This window comes from Nanorana parkeri, unplaced genomic scaffold (assembly GCF_000935625.1).
Source record: "Nanorana parkeri isolate BGI_ZX_2015 unplaced genomic scaffold, ASM93562v1 scaffold712, whole genome shotgun sequence".
In the NCBI taxonomy this organism is placed as follows: Eukaryota; Metazoa; Chordata; class Amphibia; order Anura; family Dicroglossidae; genus Nanorana; species Nanorana parkeri.
Window position 1 is genome coordinate 724,505 of NW_017306980.1, and position 19,422 is coordinate 743,926.

Consider the following 19,422-nt stretch of genomic DNA (forward strand, 5'->3'; position numbering starts at 1 on the left):
TCATCTCCCTGTGACTCTACTCCTTGTTCTTTCAGCATATCTCTTGTTAGCACTTGAGCACTGCAGGACAGCTGATTGGCTCCTTGTGCTTGATGTCCCTCTCCCAGTCTTAAGCTGGCCGTACACCTATAGATTATCTTCAGATTTTCTCTGGTCAGATGTAAAACGTGCAACAGATTCCTCCATCTACGCTAAACTGTGTGGACGGGGCCGACTAGCATTATCTTGCTAGTCGGCCCCGCTGGCTCTCAAAATACCTGAATAATGCCTGAACCCAATCAGATTGTTCAGGTATTTTGAGAGCCAGCGGGGCCAACTAGCAAGATACTGAAGCTTGGTCCAGTGGGAGCTTCCTCCATCTACGCAGTTTAGCTTAGCGGAGGAATCTGTTGCACTTTTTCCATCTGACCATAGAAAATCTGCAGATAATCTATAGGTGTATGAACAGCTTTAAGCTGTGAAAACGACAATACCGGCGCCCCCGGTTTGCAGAGAAATCCGGCTGTGAAGTTCATTAGTACACCATAGAGGCAGCTCCCACCGGTCAAAAAAGACCATCGATCTGGGAAACAAAAGGAAAACAGAGCGCCTCCATAGTGTAAAAGTTTATTTGATTGGTACAACACGCAACTGAAATTGTACTTACACTGATGAAGGGGGCGTGCCCCTGAAACGCGTAGACCATTTTAAACTCACGGGAGCAGAGGACGCTGATTTGGAGATCCCCTCAGACTTCCCCTGCTGGGGATTTTATATTTTATCGTTTCTTTTATGCTTGCGATCATTGGCTTTCGTGTAAGTACAATTTCAGTTGCGTGTTGTACCAATCAAAGCAGCTTTAAGCTGTGCTTTACAGGGACTGCCGATACCAAGTCAAATTCAGGTACCTACACTGCTTGTAATAAATAAAAACAGACTCAATTATGAATTAATGAATGCAGCTACATTTGTGTTTTTTTATATCTGCCTGGAGTTTAGCTTTTAGCACCTTTGTCACTTTTAAAAAGTGACGGCAATAGAAGAAAGTTTATACTCGCCTGTACCTGGACTCCTCTGTTGGAGAGCTACATCTGTCCAAAAAATCTTCACATACCCCTTACACACACGCTGTGGTTCGATTCACTGGCCCCTATGTCCTGTTTCTAGGAACTGGCGGTGAGACAGGTGTGTATAAACATTCTTCTATTGCAAGGAAGAGATTCATTGTAAAGTAATATTAAACTCTTTATTTTTCAAAAATGAATCCAGATCAAACAAATACACATGGCCCAGCAAAGTATTTCTTTAGATTTTTGCCCAAGAAATTACAGTCATCATGTTTCCGAACCGCTCCAACTTTCTTTGCTCTGCTTCCAGGAACTTCCTGTCCAGTACAAGATCACAAGGGACAGAGCAGTCTCCAGCAGCTGTCCATCAACTAGCTTGGAGAAGGGGAAAGTGGGAAATAGGGAGCAGGGGAGTGCCTTGCCTTACTGTGCCTGTGTGTTTGTCGATCAGAAATTGTCCCATCGCACTCCTTACTGGAATCCGGTTCACAATACTTTAACGGGTGCTGAAGTAGCAGTGGATGGCACCGTGCAGATCAACATGTAGAAGGATAAGCCGCCAGCACACCAGGATCCACTTTATCTTCCCAGATAAGGTCAGATAAGCATGGTATCACATATAGATGCAATGTTTCAGAACCGAATATGGTATCTTCATCAAGCAAAGGAAAGTGTGACCACACATCAGGACCAGTGCTCAGGGGACAAGCTGATTCTGCAGGATGCTAACATTTTTAAACATCATTGACTTGGATAGCACTGCCACGCCCCCAAAAAACACAGGGATCCACTTTGCGATCCAGTGCGTTCCGTCCACTAACCTTGCTGGAACACACTAGAGATGGTGTGAACCGGCCCTTAAACTAAAACAATTCAGATGACTAAAATATGACTAAAACTAAAATGGCATTTTAGTTTTAGTCGTATTTTAGTCATCTGAATTGTTTTAGTCTAGTTTTGACAACTAAATCGCCGGGAAGAAAATTGCTATGTATATTCATCATAGTTTTAGTCCGATTAACTTAGCTTTTATTAAGTTTTTTCCTCAATGAAAACATTGAGCTGACGAAAACTATCATGAAAATTTTTAGCTGACGAAATTAACACTGGTTTGCTGAGTTGAATGACGCTCAGCATCATTCAACCCACTTCCTTTGAGCCCAGGGTGTCATGGCTCCACCTTCCTTCCTGTCGTGTTGACACTGTGAGTGTGACATGGTATCGCTGTGGGCAGAAGGTGAGGGGATATCTATCCTGTGGCCATACAGATCGAAATAAAAAAACAAAACCCTTCTTAACCTTTCTTTAATCTGTCCTAAATTAAACAAACATGTTGGGGAATCTCTGTAAGCAGTAAAGAGCAATTGACACAATCACATGCACTTGTTATCAATCATACTGTACCCACATCTTGTAAAATCAGCAGTCAACATCAACTGGCGTGCATTAATTGAAAGTTATAGCTCACTGCCAAAGAGTTCTGGGAATGCAGTATTTTAGAATTTGGAGCTTTTATCCTTTAAATTGCATCAAACACAAAACGCAGCAGTGGGCTGCAGGGAAGGCTGAAAGGGACTATTTTCTTTGCCTTGCAGGGCAAAGCAAAAGGGTACCTTAAACCTGCCCCCCAATACCACCACCACCTTCTTTACTTTGTTCCCAGGCTGCTCCATTTAGCAGCTGGGACCACATGACAATAACCAGTACTTCTGGATTTAGGTAAGCAGGTGGCTTGGCCAAGCACTGTTAAGGTGGCCATACACTTTACAACCATCGCAAGGGCTTGCGATGGTTGTAAAGTAATTTAAAAAACGTACGATCTGCCCATCTTGGACAGGCAGATTGTACTCAAGATCATCGCAAGCCCGCCCCCCTGAGGGGCGGGTTTCCGATGACCGCAATGCTGAACGGGCAGTGTGCGCATGCGCACACCGGCCCGTTCGGCATTTGTCCCGAGCACCGCTCAAACCAGCCGAAAATTATACGATTTTTGGCTGGTTTTCTAGCGTGCTCCTTAGACAAAAGACGTGCGACCGTACAGTAGAAACGGTTGCACGTCTTCGTTCACACTGCTCGATTCTCGTACGATTGTGGGATTTCCCGCGATTCTCGAATGAGAATCGAGCAGTGTATGGGCACCTTTATACATGGTGGTGTGGAAGGAGTACTTACGCTGGTGTAAATGCCAGGCAGCTTGGATTTGACACAGGGCTTTCTTTTCTATGCCCCAGCAGCTGAACAGGACAGCAGGAGGGATGAAGGAAAGGTAAGTATTGCTGCTGTGGATGGGGGGAGCAAAGTTTCATTTTGCTCTGCATAGGTAAAATAATGAAGCATTTTAAACATTCATATTTGTCCATTGTTTCATGTTTCACTGCACCCCCATGACGCACCCATTTTTTTTGTTTAGCAGATGGGTGAGTGTGAAACTATCACCCCTTGCTCTCACCAAGAGTTATGGAGCACTGGGAACACTCGTCAGAAAGGGTGGTTTTCAAATGATCACTATTGAGCTACTGAGTTTGTTTCCAGGCTCTCGTTCATTGCAGTATACAGGTGTCCTTGCATGTCATCATTGCATCGTCTTCTTGAAATGCTGTGACAGGTCAGAGCAAGGAGCAGTAATTATCACGGCGCCCGTTAATTGCCGTCAAGCTATTTTCAGCCAGCAGATTCTTGATTATGATGTAAAAATAGCGGTGACAGCGTTCAGAAAGACTCGCTGAAGACACAGTGTAAGCGTGAAGACAATGGCTCTAGTCTAACAGTAGAAAGGCATCATGGCACACTCACAAACTAGCATGTAAAACAACTTGTCTCACCACTAAGGACAATGACAGAGGTTTGGATACACGTCTTCTGCAGAGGATGTGTAAGCCGCACTGCCGCGCCAAGGCACCTCTTATAGTGCAGTCCTAACTCTAAACTATGAGAGTCTCCATCTTGGAGCACATGGGGCAGAAGATATCAAATTGGGTGCAGGCCTGTCAGGAGGACGCCCCACCTCCTTAAAGGTACAGAAACACACAAGGGATCCCGCACATCCCATTGGCAGCTGAGAAACCCCATGCGTCGCTGCACCAAATCGGTAAAGCAAAACAAACGACAAACGCACTCAACAATTTGTTACCAGTTATACAGTAAGGTGCACACGAAATGGGCTTTAAACAGTAGAACAGTAGAAAGGCATCATGGCACACTCACAAACCAGCATGTAAAACAACTTGTCTCACCACTAAGGCACTAATGGCTCTAGTCTGCCTCATATTTCTCTGACTTAAAATGGAAAAGGGGGACAGGGCCTGTTGGCTAGATTGTATTTTTTCAAATGCTGGCTTTTAATCTACCAGAAATAGCAGTTGCCAAGAGCGCTTACAAAACACGGACAGTTGGTAGCAGGTGAAGGTCGGGTGACCAGTGTTGACCAAGGTAACTGTAGGTGGGCTAGCAGGAAGAGAATGGAGATCAGGGTTTTGCATGGCCTTTGAAAGCAGGAGCAGCAGTGGAGAGATGCTTTCTTCTCACTGTATGGTGAAGAGAATGTGGAGCACGTGCACAACTCCATCCAACAGATGACATCAGCTCTTAGTCCCACAGCATTAACTTCTTCTGCAACAAAACCGTCAGGAACGGGAAATAAAGGTGCCCAGCCATCTAAGTAATTGTGTTAGCTCTTGATGCTCTTCCCGACAGGCCTACTTACTAAGTAAGTTAACAAGAGACAGGGCAAGTGCTGAGGCAATGCAAGGGGCTCTGGACATGGAAAGACATGGGAAGAGTGTTTCTTCCACAGAAGAAAATTCTGAAACTTGGGAGTTCGAGTCCCATGCACCGACAGGGTACCCAGGTCTCCTGTCCAGCTCGTTTATAGTGGGGACCCTCCAAAAGATGAGAAGGCTGGACTTCCCCGACTGCAGAGGCAGATTCCTAAACCACCAGGCCAGGGACAACCTGGGCCTCATTGACAGACTAGTTGGTCTGTCCAGAGACCGAATTGATCTTGTTCCCATAATAACTAGTCAGGGACTCTAAACGATATGCTGGTTCCATCAATGATTTCTGAAGAATTTTGGATTGTAGAGGTCTGGAGTGAAACTAAACAAGTGGGACAGACTTGAAAGAGGTTACCATAACCTATTTTTCTAAAATAAAAACATGGTTGTTTATGATGCACATGCTTTACCAAATGAAATGTCATCCAGTTAAGGTTTATACCTACTTTAAGTTTTGGATATAGTTGGGGCTCAGGTTGATGTTGTTTGTCCACTGACTGTGAAGATTTCCCCTCATTTCCTGTTCATGGTGTTACCATAAGGGAGATTTTGCCTACTTATTGTTCTGGTGAAAACCCCTTTATATCAGGGTGTGGTCAAATGGGCCACAGTGATAAACACCTGATACGGGTTCTCATCTTCTCCCTCCCTATCGAAAACCAAAATAAAAAGTTTTAACTGGAGTCTGGATTAAAGTAAGTAGAATAATGAGCCTTTTTTTCCATCCTTCAGTCAGACTATGAAGGCCAAGCCAAGAAACTCCTGGAACTAATGGAAAACACAGATCTGATCATTGTTGCTGGTGGAGACGGAACTCTGCAAGAAGTGAGTGTGATTTCATATGGTAGAATCCTGTCGTCCCTTCTCTTCTTATCTAACTCTTTCCAGTGCCACAGTAATCAAACCTTTGTGACCAGACCAGTTTTAGAAGATTTTGAATGCGCTGGTTTACTTTACAATGGCTTTTTATGTGCTTTGCATACCAAAATCATTTTCACACAATTTTTTAAGAACACATTTTGTATTTGTTTTATAAAAATACACCAAAATAATGTTTAAATAAACACTATTTGTTTTTAATCATAATATAATATGTTTACTAAATTATTATTCTAAATACAGGGATGCTAAATATGTGTAGGTTGTGATACATATGTCAGCACTGTATGGTCAAGGAGTACGGTATGTCAATATTCATTTTCAAGATATTAGGCATTTTCCATTAGTTTGATCTCAATAGATGTAATTTACGGATGATTTGAAAAAGGGATTTTGTTTTTGACACTTTACATTGCCTGTCACAGACCTCACAGTGTCACAGAGGGCACAAACTTTCTTTTGATCACATGATCTGTCATCACTATTGACAGATCGATCATGCAGGGTTTCCAGATGTCTGATGCCTCTTGGCACAAGGAACTTGCCGAGGCAAGTTGATTTACAATGGGGGTCGTGAAGAGTTTAAAGAATATCTTAAAGTAATATTAAAGGCTATTTCTTTTTGTACCTTAATGCATTCTCTGCATTAAGGTAAAAGCACCCTGCTACCTTTCCATGCCCCCCACCCCCAAACATTTACCTGTACTCCACGTTCATTGCCGCCAGCTCCCGATGTTTCCTCGAAGTTCCGGGCTGAGAGGAGCGATTCCAAGGCCACTAAGGGCAGGGCAGCGATAGGGTGCTGCACCTGCCTGTCAAGATACTGAGAGGAGGGCGGACGCTGGAACAGGGGCGTGGCTTGCCTATTGCTGTGTGTGTCAGTGGATGCACACAGCATGGCTCAGTTTCCATCTGGGAGCGCATATGCACGGGTGTCTCCTTTGCAACCTGCTAGGCAAAGGAAACACCCATAAACAGGAGGGGAGGGTACATTCAGTGAAATAATAAATTAAATGGGCAGTATTTTTTTTTTTTTAAAGAGCTACATGAGTACAAGTTGATCTCTTCTGTAGATTTAAAAAAAAAAAACACGAGGGTTTAATATCACTTTAAGGCAAGTACAAAAATGTGATATATTTGCGCTTACTAGGTTTGGGTGTGGTGGTTGCATGAGGTTTCTTTTTAGAGGCCAAGATCATTTTCTGCAAATACAGAAAAATACCTGTTGAGCCAAAATTCAAGTTTCCTTGTAACATTTTCTCCACTGAGCTAAAATCTCAAATCTGCCAACTATCTTTAGTAAACTAGAAAGCACCCCCTTCCTATGTGATTGACTTCAGAGCAGGGAGAGGGGTTTGTAGTCCAAATCTGGAGAGAAGCCTAGGGTGACAACACTGCTCCTCTATAGATAAAGTAAAGTGAGTGAGCATTCTAGGACAGGAACAGGAAGTGTTACTGGAAGGGTCACCATGATGAAAATAAAGAACAACGTCGACGAAATCTAAGGGCTGGTTAGCTGCAGATAAGATATCACCTACAGTTTGAATATTGCACGTTTAGATACACGTTAAAGATGGAATTCTGCTTTAATACTGTCAAGTCAATAAAACAGCCAGGAAGTCAGCATTTTTAAAAAGAAAGTTTAACAATGGCAGCCCAGTACAGGTTTCTTTTAATTATTGTTTTTGCCGGACTGGAGCCCAGGCAGCCAATGCACATTAGGGCACTTTCCCACCAAGTCCCGTGCATTGGGGTGGATTGTGATTGAACAAAAAAATTGTGCATGCACTATTTTTTCCAATTGCAATGCACAATATTGCAGTACCGTGTGTTGTGGTGTGGGTGGTGCGTTTGGGCATAGTGGGTGGGAGGTGCGTTTGGGGTACCATTCAAATTAATGTCAACACAATTCACCTCCCTCACTGTTAACACATGGTAGGTGCGTTGCACGGTGGGACTACATTTTGACGGTTTCTCTAGTTGTCAGGGGAGTTGGCACCTAAAAAAGCTGCTGGCTCCTAAATTCTCTCAAAACAGATGAGTACTGTCCGTGATTCTTTTTTATTCGCACTAATAGGTAATTTTTCAGGACAAGCTCTGGGTGGAGTGCCCCCCTTCTAGTTCCAAGCAGTACTTGGAAATCAAAATGTTAGAAGGAAAAAACACAGGGTGAGTAAGTGAGCCAGAGAAGGAGTAGCGAAGTGGGCATTGGAATCAGGAGTGGTGGTGGGTCATAGAAGTGATCATGGTCATGAAACTGTCTGAAAGTGGTTTGGAAAGCTGAGATCCACATTTAGTCCATTATCTCATCTAGAATTATCATTTGTAGTTCAAAGGTGTGTCAGCAGCCCCAGCAAATTTAGAGCTGTCACTCAGGTGACAGCCTATAGTATTCCCCTTTGCTTTTCCCCCATCATAAAAGGTTATGGAGTGGAGAGGGGTGGAGGAGCTGGGCCAGCAAAGAGAGTCATTAAACAGTCCCAGAAGAGGAGAAGGCTATAATGTGCAAGGGGGCTGTGCTCGGGAATTGACTCTTCCTGGAGTAGTCATATTTTCTAGCACGTTCAAAGGCACATGCAAACACTTTTTGGAAAAGAAAAACACTGCAAGTTAGCATTTTAAATGCTTAATGTTTTGCTTGGCAAAATTGTATTCTGGATGGCATCAGCCATCCTTTGTTGTCTGGAAGTTCTAACTGCCAAAATCAGTGAGTTTGTATTTATGTGAGCTAAGCAAGGGGACTCTCACATTCATAGTCTTCTGTCCGTCACACACAGTGTGACGCCGAAATGAAATTACATTACAAAGCCAGCAATGCAATCGCAGTCGTTTCCCCCGCTACAGTCTTTGTAATTAACCAACAATTTTACAGTCTGTTTGGTGAATGCAAACTTGTTATGACATCCTTCCCGCTTAGACTTGAGGAGATGCAGATCGCAAAATACATTGTTTAAGCTGTAACATGGCTGCTGTTTCAGTGGCATATCGCGCTGTGTGGGTTACCCATTGTTCTGCGGTTCAGTGTGGTAAGCAGGACGTAACGCACTCTGTATTGTGTATTGCAGGTTATTACAGGACTCCTCCGCAGGGCTGATCAGGTAATCGTCTCCAGCAAGGCATTCTGGGAATGTACCATGATGCTGTCGCCTGTGCTCCCCGCTGAGTCAGCAGAATCCCTTTACAACTAGACGCAGCTTAAATAATCATATTCCCAAACTTTTTTTTTTTTTTTAATAAGATCTGTCATTGTCAGAGCTGAGTGCTCATTATTTCTTCTGTGCTCTTTCTGTAGATTCCTGAGGGGTTTTAAAGGTATAAGGTACACAAACATTAAACTGAAACTTGTTCAGAACGGCCTATATGCTGTGTGGCTCTTTTTATCACCCCAGAGTGTATCCTGTGCAGCCGGCTGGCGCACTCAATAGGGGCTTGTAGTTGCCAACATGCTCAGTCTGTAAATTGGCCCAGTATCTCACCATATAAACATAATCCAAAGTTTGTTGGGTTTTTTTTTTTTTAAAGAACTCCAGGAATCTCCAGGAAACTTTTTTTATTAACCCTTGCAGTGGGGCTACTAATCTGAAAAGTTTTTAAAGAGACTTTGTCACTTTGCCCACTCAGGGTGTTCTAATAATTTTGTACAGAATTTATTGATATTTTAGTATGGATAAATGCCGACCAACTGCCTGCAGGCTTCAGTGGCGAGATGTCTCCACCAATGTACCTGTCTCTGCCTTTCCCTCCACTCCCGCTCCTCCTGTTGCATTGTTTAGAATGTAAATAAAATATATCCTATGGGTAGGGCAAGACCTTGTTGTAGTGAACCAGGCATATTGAAGGGGCCAAGAACTGAGGTGGCATGATCTCACCAAAGCTGAATTTCCAAAAATCATCCATCAGTGTGTTTCTACATGCTGTCAGTCACCCACTTTTTTTTATTTGTAGGGGTTTTGTCCATAAATCAGGTCCAGTATGATCTCCTATGGTCTCCATTGTTGGATCTCCTTTTCCATGACATGTATACCTATGTATAAACACTATAACAAGGGTGCCCATTAGGTAGATCGTGATCTACCAGTAGCTCACGAAGCTGATCCTGGTAGATCACGTAGGGTGTGAATGGTGGCCCCTTTATTCAATTTTTGTATATTTATTTTGTTGGACACACATGATTACCTATTATCCGGAGTCTGCTGAGCCAAGCTTCCTGACACTTTTCTGGTGGATACTGGTGGTTGAAGTGCTATGTATTACATCAAAGAATATTAGTTTACACAGCCTGTTGCACTGCACTGTTTGCAAAATACAGCAAGCTGAGCCAGGAGAGAGAGCAAGAAGAGACAGACGGGAGTGAGAGGAAAGACAGCCAGGGGAGAGAGCAAGGAGAGACAGCCAGGAAAGAGAGAGCGGAGAGACAGCCAGGGGAGAGAGCTAGGAGAGACAGCCAAGAGAGCAAAGGGAGACAGCCAGGAGAGAAAACGAGGAATGACAGCCAGGAGAGAGAGAGCAAGGAAAGACAGAAAGGAGAGAGAGGAGAGACAGCCAGGAGAGAGAGAGAGCGAGGAGAGACAGAAAGGAGAGAGAGGAGAGACAGCCAGGAGAGACAGCCAGGAGAGAGAGCGAGGAGAGACAGCCAGGAGAGAGAGGGAGGAGAGACAGCCAGGAGAGAGAGCGAGGAGAGACAGCCAGGAGAGAGAGCGAGGAGAGACAGCCAGGAGAGAGAGCGAGGAGAGACAGCCAGGAGAGAGAGGGAGGAGAGACAGCCAGGAGAGAGAGCTAGGAAAGACAGCCAGGAGAGAGAGAGCAAGAAGAGACAGCCAGGAGAGAGAGAGCAAGGAGAGACAGCCAGGAGAGAGAGAGGGAGGAGAGACAGCCAGGAGAGAGATCGAGGAGAGACAGCCAGGAGAGACAGCCAGGAGAGAGAGAGCGAGGAGAGACAAAGGAGAGAGAGGAGAGACAGCCGAGAGAGAGGGCAATGGAGGTTTTTTTTTCGTTGGTAAATCTCATGTAGCTCGTCATTTGAAAAGTAGATCTTAACACAAAAATTGTGGGCACCCCTGCACTATAATATACACTAATACCATACACTGATCATGTGCTGGGGTTTTTTGTGTGTGTTTGTCTTTTATAGGCCTCCTTCAGTAAGATTCCTATTGGTTTCATCCCACTCGGCATGACCAACACATTGAGCCAAACCTTGTACCCCCAAACCGAAAACAAAGTTCAGTAAGTAGAATTGCAAGTCCTATTTTTGTTGTGAAAACTGCAAAACATAAAGTACTATTAAAGTGATATTAAAGTTAAAATGTTTTTTTAAGGTATTTCAAATGCTGGTGAAATCACTTACAATGGATGCTGCTCCTTGATGTTTAAAAGTTGTAGTTTCAGGCAGCATCAGCTGATCCCCTGAGCACTGGCCCCGATACCCTGTTTTAGGGTGGGTGATTTCCCTTGCAGGGTCCAGTGGAGCAACCCTTGTGTTTGCTAGTAAGTTGTGTGTGTGTCCACAAATACGCAAGCACACAAAGGCAAATCACTCCCCATAACTCCATATGAATCCCTGTGGTTTTGAAATTGGATGCATAGGTGGGTGTGGTGGTCAGATGTACACAGAAATTTGGCCATATAGTGCATCATTATATATTTTTTTCATAAACCTCATATCTAAGGTAAGCTGATCATCATCGAATCCAGTCAAAAGACAATCTCAGGTCAATAATGGCACTAGATACCTCCTTCCCCTACCAAATATTCTTGGATTGCAATCAGTAATGTTTAAAAAGCTTTTCTAATTGGTATTGTTCTTCCGAGATAACCTGTGAGGGTCATCTGGCTGCACTTTCTCCTCCTCATCCTCCCCTTTTGTGACAGGCATCGGAAAGAATTGCCTTTGAACGTTCAGATTACGCCTACACATCTAACCTCCATCATATTTTTGAGCGTCAGAATTTTCCCACCACATACGTTTAAAAAAAAAAAAGAGACACTTCCAAGTGAAATAATTCCACTTATTCCGGAGAAATTAACATCATCTGTTCCCCTCTTTACCAGCATTGTTGACCAGTTTATGCTTTCTTTTCCGTACCCTTGTAATACGCAATCTCTGCAACCAAATACTGGCTGAGAGAAAGAGAGGGGAATGAACTTCTTGGATTTTATTGCTCATAAATATGTCTTAAAGGTGCGTTGCTTGTACGCGCCAGCAATAATAGCTACAAGCTTGGATGACATAGCCTTTAAAGATTTGTCATATCACGGTGTGCTTGTAAAGTTTTAATTGGACCCTGTCTGCTTCTCCTTGTTTGACCTATAGAGACGCACAGCCCCGTCTTGTTCCACCGTCCAAATAATTGTCTAGGACATTTCCCTGTTATAAAGGGAACCTTTACCGCCGACCTTAATTGACATCCGTCTTTTCCCAGAATTAGAGGTGCTGACGCTGGAGAAGACAGTTATTATCTAGAAAAGACATAGCAGCAGGCTTGAAAGATGTTTGGGAGATCTCGTTTGTTGTGTTCCTAAAATTACATGGTTCTGTGTCATTAAAATCAAGGCCGAGGAGTAAACATCTAAACTGTTTCACAGAGCTCCGAGAATATTGCTTGTTATTTTGTTATTTGTGTGGGTACCCCGCTGCTGGCTGTTTCTTGCTCAAAGGGGGTTATATACAAACTTCCCGCTAATCAGCAATAATTGTGTATACGCCGTGGAGCAAAATGGACTATGTGGACAGTGGATATGTTGACATTAAGTGGGAAACATGGATTTTAAGGGACAATTAGGATTTCATAAATGGCAGAAGATGGATAAATTACAAGTTGTAAAAGAGTTTCTGATCACATTTGCGTTTTAGGAAATTATCAAAGTGATCATTAAAATCAAGTGATTTAAAGGAAAGCAATATTTTCCAGCACTCAGCTTGCTCTCTGTCTTGTAATCCTATTTAAAAAATCTGTCATTATGTTTACTTCCTTTTAGCTTAAAGAGAACCTGTCAGGCACATAATTGATTTAAAGCTGAACTCTAAAAAAAAAAAAACACACACAGATCAATGCAACTCTGTATTCAATAATACATTATTAAGGGGCTCGAGTAAAAAGCAGTGGTATGGTTGCCTGCTGTCCTCTTGTCCTCCAGTCACGATGTTCTCTGCTCCATTGAGGTACCTGATTTTTATGAGTGAGATGGGCAGCGGTGTGGATAGCAGATAGGATTTTTTTGTTAGGGATTTCAAAATTATATTTTTATGAAATGCATCTGAATATGACCCATGGTAGCTGCAATTCCCTATACTGGGGAGGGAGAGGTAGGACTGGGAGCTGGTCAGGTGTGCTGCATGCATATGTGCTCACAAGGAACAAACTGATAGTAGGAGTAGAGGAATGACCTTATCAATCTGCTGCTGCTCTTTCATTGTTCTGTGAGCTGGCTGGAGGTGGACATGACACCAATCTATTACCCAACAGTGAAGGTTTCTTCCGCATGGCTCTGCCCTTGTACGTCTTATGCCTGAATGAACAGTAATATAAATCCATTGAAAAGTAAACGTAAAAGTCTTACCTGCCAACCATATAGAAGTCCTGTGCTTTTCTAAAAGAAAACTAAATTAGGCTACTAAATTTAAACATGTTCACATTGGAGGTGAGGAGATTAAGGGGGGATATGATCTCCATGTACAAAATGTTCAATGGTGGTAGCAACATTAGCGATAAACTGTTTAAAATTAACTCCGTTACAAAAACTAGAGGCCATCACCTAAAATTGATGGAAAAAAAATTCCAGCACAAGGGGCGAAGGGGGTTCTTCACAGTAAGATCAGTTAGGGTCTGGAACTCACTGCCACAGGCGGTGATTTCAGCAAATAATGTGGAATTGTTCAAGAAACTTTTGGACGATTTCTTAAGGGACCGTAATATACAGGGGTACGGGTACTCCTAGAATGAGATCCTAATAGGTTGGACTTGATGGACTAATGTCTTTATTCAACCTCAAATACTATGTAACAATTTTTTTTGTTCTTAGATTTATTGGGTGGAGTAGGGAAGGGTTAAAACCTCTGTCTGCATTTCCATTGGGAAAATTTCCCCTCCCTTCCTGTCCTAGGGACTCCCTTGGGAAGGCTTTTCACAAGATTTTGGAGTGTGTCTGTGGGAATTTGTGCCTACAGACACAAAAAGAGCATTTGTGAGGTCAGCTATGGATGTTGGATGAGAACATCTGGCTCACAATCTGTGTTCCATTTCATCCTAAAGGTGTTCAGTAGGGTTGACAAGGTCAGGGATTTGTGCAGACTACTCGAGTTCCTTCAAACCAGTCTCATCGAATCATGTCTTTATGGAGTTGGCTTTGAACACAGGGGCAGATTCATGCTGGAGCAGCAAAGGGTCTTCCTCAAACTGTTGCCACAAGGTTAGAGGTGCACATTTGTCTAAAATGTCTTTGTATGCTGTAGAGATAACAGTTCCATTCACCAGAAACACCTGAATTCATTCATTTGGAGGGATGTCCACATACTTTGGACCATATGGTGTACCTGATTGAGTTTCCCTCCATTACAATGGCCATTCTTTAATTCATGGACTGCATACCAGTTCTAAGAGTGGCTTTACATCCCAGAAGCTAGTTTGCAGTTCTTGCAGCTTGTTGATAGCTTCTAAGAGAGGCAGGTATTTTGGTTTGTGAGGGGTTATTTATAAGAGGAATTTCACCATCAATGTCTGTTTGTTGGGGTTTATCTCTGGAGAACTCATTTCTCTTCTAGAAGTCATTATATTGTCAGTGCACTATACAGGCACAATGTCCACTTTGTCATTTGCCGATGTATTCATTCTGAACATTGCAGAATAACATGAAAATTCAAGTACATGAGGAAATCTTTCCTGCTTTTTATACGTTTATCTTTCAGAAACATCTCAGAAGCCACTCTTGCCATTCTGAAGGGGGAGACCATTCCTCTTGATGTGCTACAAATAAAAGTAAGTAGTCAGCAGAGAAACTGAAATACTCGCTGTGCCCGGTGATGAATGATTAGATGAAGAACTTCAGATAAAGCTGTTAAAGAGGACTCTACATTATGTTAATTAAAAACACTATCAGTAAATGATATCACATTATAACTAGAGGCAATTTTGTTACTTTACCAAGAAAAAAAAAGCTGGTGAAAGGTATAAAGTACAGGCATCTATAGGTGTTTCCTGACTCCCATATACTCCTTTTGCCCATCACTATGATCATCTGCCTAACTGACCAATAGGAGTGTGTTGGAGGGGGCAGGCCGGCTTCAACACTACCAGCAAATGCTGAAACCTTGCGAGATATTTATTTGCTTAGGCACCTGCCTTTAGTGTGACAATGCCAGGGTTGGTCAAAAACAGACCCTGGACTTTGCTTTGTGCATTTGAGAATGAACACACCTGTTTAGCAACTCAACAGGAGCTTTCGGTTTGCAGTTGACCAACTTCTGAACTGCATTTGACCTGCTTCAAGTGGGTGCTCGGACGTCCTTCTTAACTGCTGAGACCTGTAGTGACATAGGGGTTGGAGCAAGGAACCACAGCTTGCAGCAATATTTTACAGGCATTTGAAATCAAATATTGACATTTGGTATTAAATGCTGGAGAGACTGACGGTAGGACATAGGCCACCAGGGAGATGAGTGCTAGAACTCTTTGTTTTGCAAGATACTTTTTCTTTTTTTCTTTTTTTTGCTTGACAGGGTCACATTAATCAACAGAAACAAAAAGTGTAGTGACCTTTGACCATCTTCCACAACTTTATTATTATTAATATTTAGTACAGTACTTATAAACAGTGACAATAGAAGCTAGGCTCACTAACACTATCAAGGTTTTAATATCTGATCATACGGATATGTTTCTATGATTGATTGAGTTCACTGATTGCCCTAATTTGAGGTATTTTTGGTAGTCACTGACCTAGCGCAACAAATGAGCTATTTGAGATCTAACAGGTGCAGGCACCTTGGTATAAGCCCTCTTTGTAAGCCATAAGGGGACTGGTGTCCTGTCTGTGTATATAATGGCTGATGGACTGCAACACAGCCATTGTTAAACATTCGTTTTTCTTAAATGGTTTCTATCTTTGTCTATTCATGGTCTCTTGAAATCCCACCCCCTGACCTAGTTTGCTCCATTAAAATAATCGGGAAATACCAGTGCTTTTCAGTATGGGGCAGCATGTGACCTTTGGGATGCAAGGCAGAGACTAAGTGGTAAATTGAAAGGACTGAACACTGTGGTCAGTGTGTGTAGGCCCTAAAGCAGAGTGTCCGGTGAAGGATCGCAGCAGTGGGGAAGGTAAACATAGGTGGGTTAGGGGGAGGGCTTTCAGGAGTGACTGTCACTTTGAACAGTCTCTTTACAACCCACAATAACAGATGGTCACACTACAATACCAGACTTTACCAGTCCGGGGCATTGCAGGTCAAATCTGGGATTCTGTCCATGATCCTTGCATTTCTGAAAAGCTTAAGCAAGCTTGTAAGGAGATGTTTGAGGCCACTTAGCTTTTCCGTAGCAGTAAATTAAGTTAAATAATTGTGTTTATCCATCCAGCTCAGCCTTTTACCCACTTCTAATTCTAATCCAATATATATAATAGTAGTTGTATTGATCTGAAGGAAGGTGAGTAAGAAAAGTCCAGAGAAAACAATCACATCTCATTAGGTATAATAAATGTGCGGTGACTGAATACACTAATCATTGCGGTGCCTGGATTCATGGACCATCACTCACTGAGCGGAGTGAAAAGTGTTCTTGTCTTGGCTAGCAGCTCTCGCTGTCAATTCTGACATGACTTTCTGTCTTCAGGGAGAACAGGAGCAGCCAGTGTTTGCACTGACCGGCCTGCGATGGGGAAGCTATCGAGATGCAGCAGTGAAATCAACAAAGTAAGTTAATTAAGTCCACCGAATGTACCTGCATACATGTACACAAATTGTCACATGACCAAAATGATTAACCGGCATACATGTACACAAATTGTCACATGACCAAAATGATAAAACTGCATGCATATACACAAATTGTCACATGACCAAAATGAATAAACTGCAGTTGTTCAAAAGCAAAATTAAAGGATCGCTGCCTCAAAAAAAAAGAAATGTATGTGCTATTAATACATTTAAAGTACAAGTTCATCATTGTTTAAAAAAATCCCACAGCTGCCATCCCTAGCCTCTACAATACATTCAGCTGTGCCACCACCACCCCGCAGGTCCATACTTGCCTCCTCTGATGTGGCCTCCTGGATTGTTTGCAGCTTGGCCGGGAGGTAGATAGTGACCCTGGATGATACCTGAAACAAGATGCCACCATCCTTCTGGTGACCATTCATAAACAATGCAGACCTTTTTTAAAGTTTAAGCATATTGTTAAATACTTTGTAAATGCTGGCAAAACATTCACAGGAATATTCACTAAAGGGTGAAGGGTTTAGAGAAGGCAGGAGAAGTGAACAATCTAGGACAGGGGTAGCCAAACTGCGGCCCTCCAGCTGTGGGGAAACTACAAATACTATCATGCATCTGCCTCAGAAGGCCATGCCTGTGGCTGTCAGTGTCTTGCAATACCTAATGGGAGTTGTAGTTTCATCACAGCTGGAGGGCCGCAGTTTGGCTACCCCTGATCTAGGACAACATAGCAGATTTGGAAAAATTCTCCAATTCAGCCCACTTTCCTATGTTGTCGTAGATTGTTCACTCTCCTGCCTTCTCCAAACTCTTCACCCTTTTGTGAATAACTCTGTTAATGTTTTATAAAGGTTGAAAGAAACCGCAGTAGAGTTTTGCAGAAAATAGTCCTTTTGACTTGAATAACCTATTTTCTGTACTTTGTTGGTGACGTACAGCGCTGTACAGTGTGGGGGCGTCTGTAATTATTCCCTCTTTGTTAATCACTGTCTGCTCTCATTCCTTTAACAGATATTGGTATTTGGGGCCATTGAAGACCAGGGCAGCTCATCTCTTCAGCACACTGAAGGTATCTAGGACACCATGGTCTCAGATGGCCATTAAAACTTTATAGCCATAGAGAACGTGGCCAGTGGGTCAAACCTCCATTAGCATTAGCAGTCTGACAGCGTAAATGCTTCTGCTGTGTTCATTAAAGCAACTGCAGTAGACACAGAGTCAGTAGGATTTCATCTTTCGAAAAAAAGGGGGAGGGGTATTCCTGGAGACCAAAAACCTATGTGTGTATTTCTATTCAATTGGGATGGACTTGGTCATCAAGGATTTCATCTTTCACATGTTTGCCTCCAATATACTGAAATCTGATGGGTTGCTATGGGCTCACTTTGCACAATGCTTGATTTACCGCCTTGTTAAACCATTACTTCCAGGCAAACAGCTAAATGCACAGATGAAATACATACAGTATATGAGAGCTGTTTTACCTGCCAGGCCTGTATTTTTGTCCATCCAGTCCTGAGACACGGCTTTGCCACACAGTACAGCCCTGTCTTGCAGGGAAGAGGACCTGATCTTTTCTGCCACTTGCCGGTTTCCTCCCTATCCTGTGTGTGGACAGTGAAAGAAAAGCAGCATGCTGGTAAGCTCATTTCTGTATCACTCAGTTCTTTTCTTCTTTCAGCATGCCCCTTTCACTGTAGCACACCTGGTTGGTTTCTTGTGCTACTTCTCCCTCCCTCTCTCTAAGCTCTGCTGTACAGGGACTACCAGAGGCTGATCTCCGAGTCAAATTCAAGTTTTTCAATAATAAATTAAATAATCTGTTAATGAATACAGAGCTGCGTTAATTTGTGCCTTTTATATCTGCCCGGAGTTTGTCTTTAATGGAAATTAGCAAAGCTGTGTCTTTTTCAGAACGTGAAAGGTTAGCGATATAACATACAATGCTAAAGAATTGCCTTAGCAGGCAGTATATGCAGGAGAAGAGTGCAGAGAGGGTGTTAAGGACAGTCTTAAGAGAGGAGTGAAACGGGTATGAAAGTGGGCAGTATTTGCAGGAGAGGAATGCAGAAGGTATGACAGTGGGAAGTATGTGTAAGAGAGGAGTGAAGCGGGTATGACAGTGGGCAGTATGTGCAAGAGAGGAGTGCAGAGGGTATGACAGTGGGCAGTATTTGCAGGAGAGGAATGCAGAAGGTATGACAGTGGGCAGTATTTGCAAGAGAGGAGTGCAGAGGGTATGACAGTGGGCAGTATTTGCAGGAGAGGAATGCAGAAGGTATAACAGTGGGCAGTATGTGTAAGAGAGGAGTGAAGTGGGTATGACAGTGGGCAGTATGTGCAAGAGAGGAGTGCAGAGGGTATGACAGTGGGCAGTATGTGCAAGAGAGGAGTGCAGAGGGTATGACAGCGGGCAGTATGTGCAGGAGAAGGATGCAGAGTGTATGATAGTGGGCAGTATGTGCAGGAGAGGAATGCAGAGTGTATGATAGTGGGCAGTATGTGCAAGAGAGGAGTGAAGCGGGTATGACAGTGGGCAGTATGTGTAAGAGAGGAGTGAAGCGGGTATGACAGTGGGCAGTATGTGCAAGAGAGGAGTGCAGAGGGTATGACAGTGGGCAGTATTTGCAGGAGAGGAATGCAGAAGGTATAACAGTGGGCAGTATTTGCAGGAGAGGAATGCAGAAGGTATAACAGTGGGCAGTATGTGTAAGAGAGGAGTGAAGTGGGTATGACAGTGGGCAGTATGTGCAAGAGAGGAGTGCAGAGGGTATGACAGTGGGCAGTATGTGCA

The 19,422-nt window shown here is 43.2% G+C and overlaps 1 protein-coding gene across 1 annotated transcript in view; it reads left to right on the forward strand.

The window, feature by feature from the left end:
- AGK (acylglycerol kinase) overlaps positions 1-19,422 on the forward strand; it is a 56,227-nt gene that overhangs the window by 20,587 nt on the left and 16,218 nt on the right. Inside the window, exons 6-11 of the mRNA XM_018563945.1 lie at positions 5,552-5,644; positions 8,764-8,796; positions 10,830-10,924; positions 14,604-14,673; positions 16,528-16,607; positions 17,640-17,697. Of these exons, the coding sequence (XP_018419447.1) occupies positions 5,552-5,644; positions 8,764-8,796; positions 10,830-10,924; positions 14,604-14,673; positions 16,528-16,607; positions 17,640-17,697 (429 nt within the window). The remainder of the gene's footprint in view (positions 1-5,551; positions 5,645-8,763; positions 8,797-10,829; positions 10,925-14,603; positions 14,674-16,527; positions 16,608-17,639; positions 17,698-19,422) is intronic.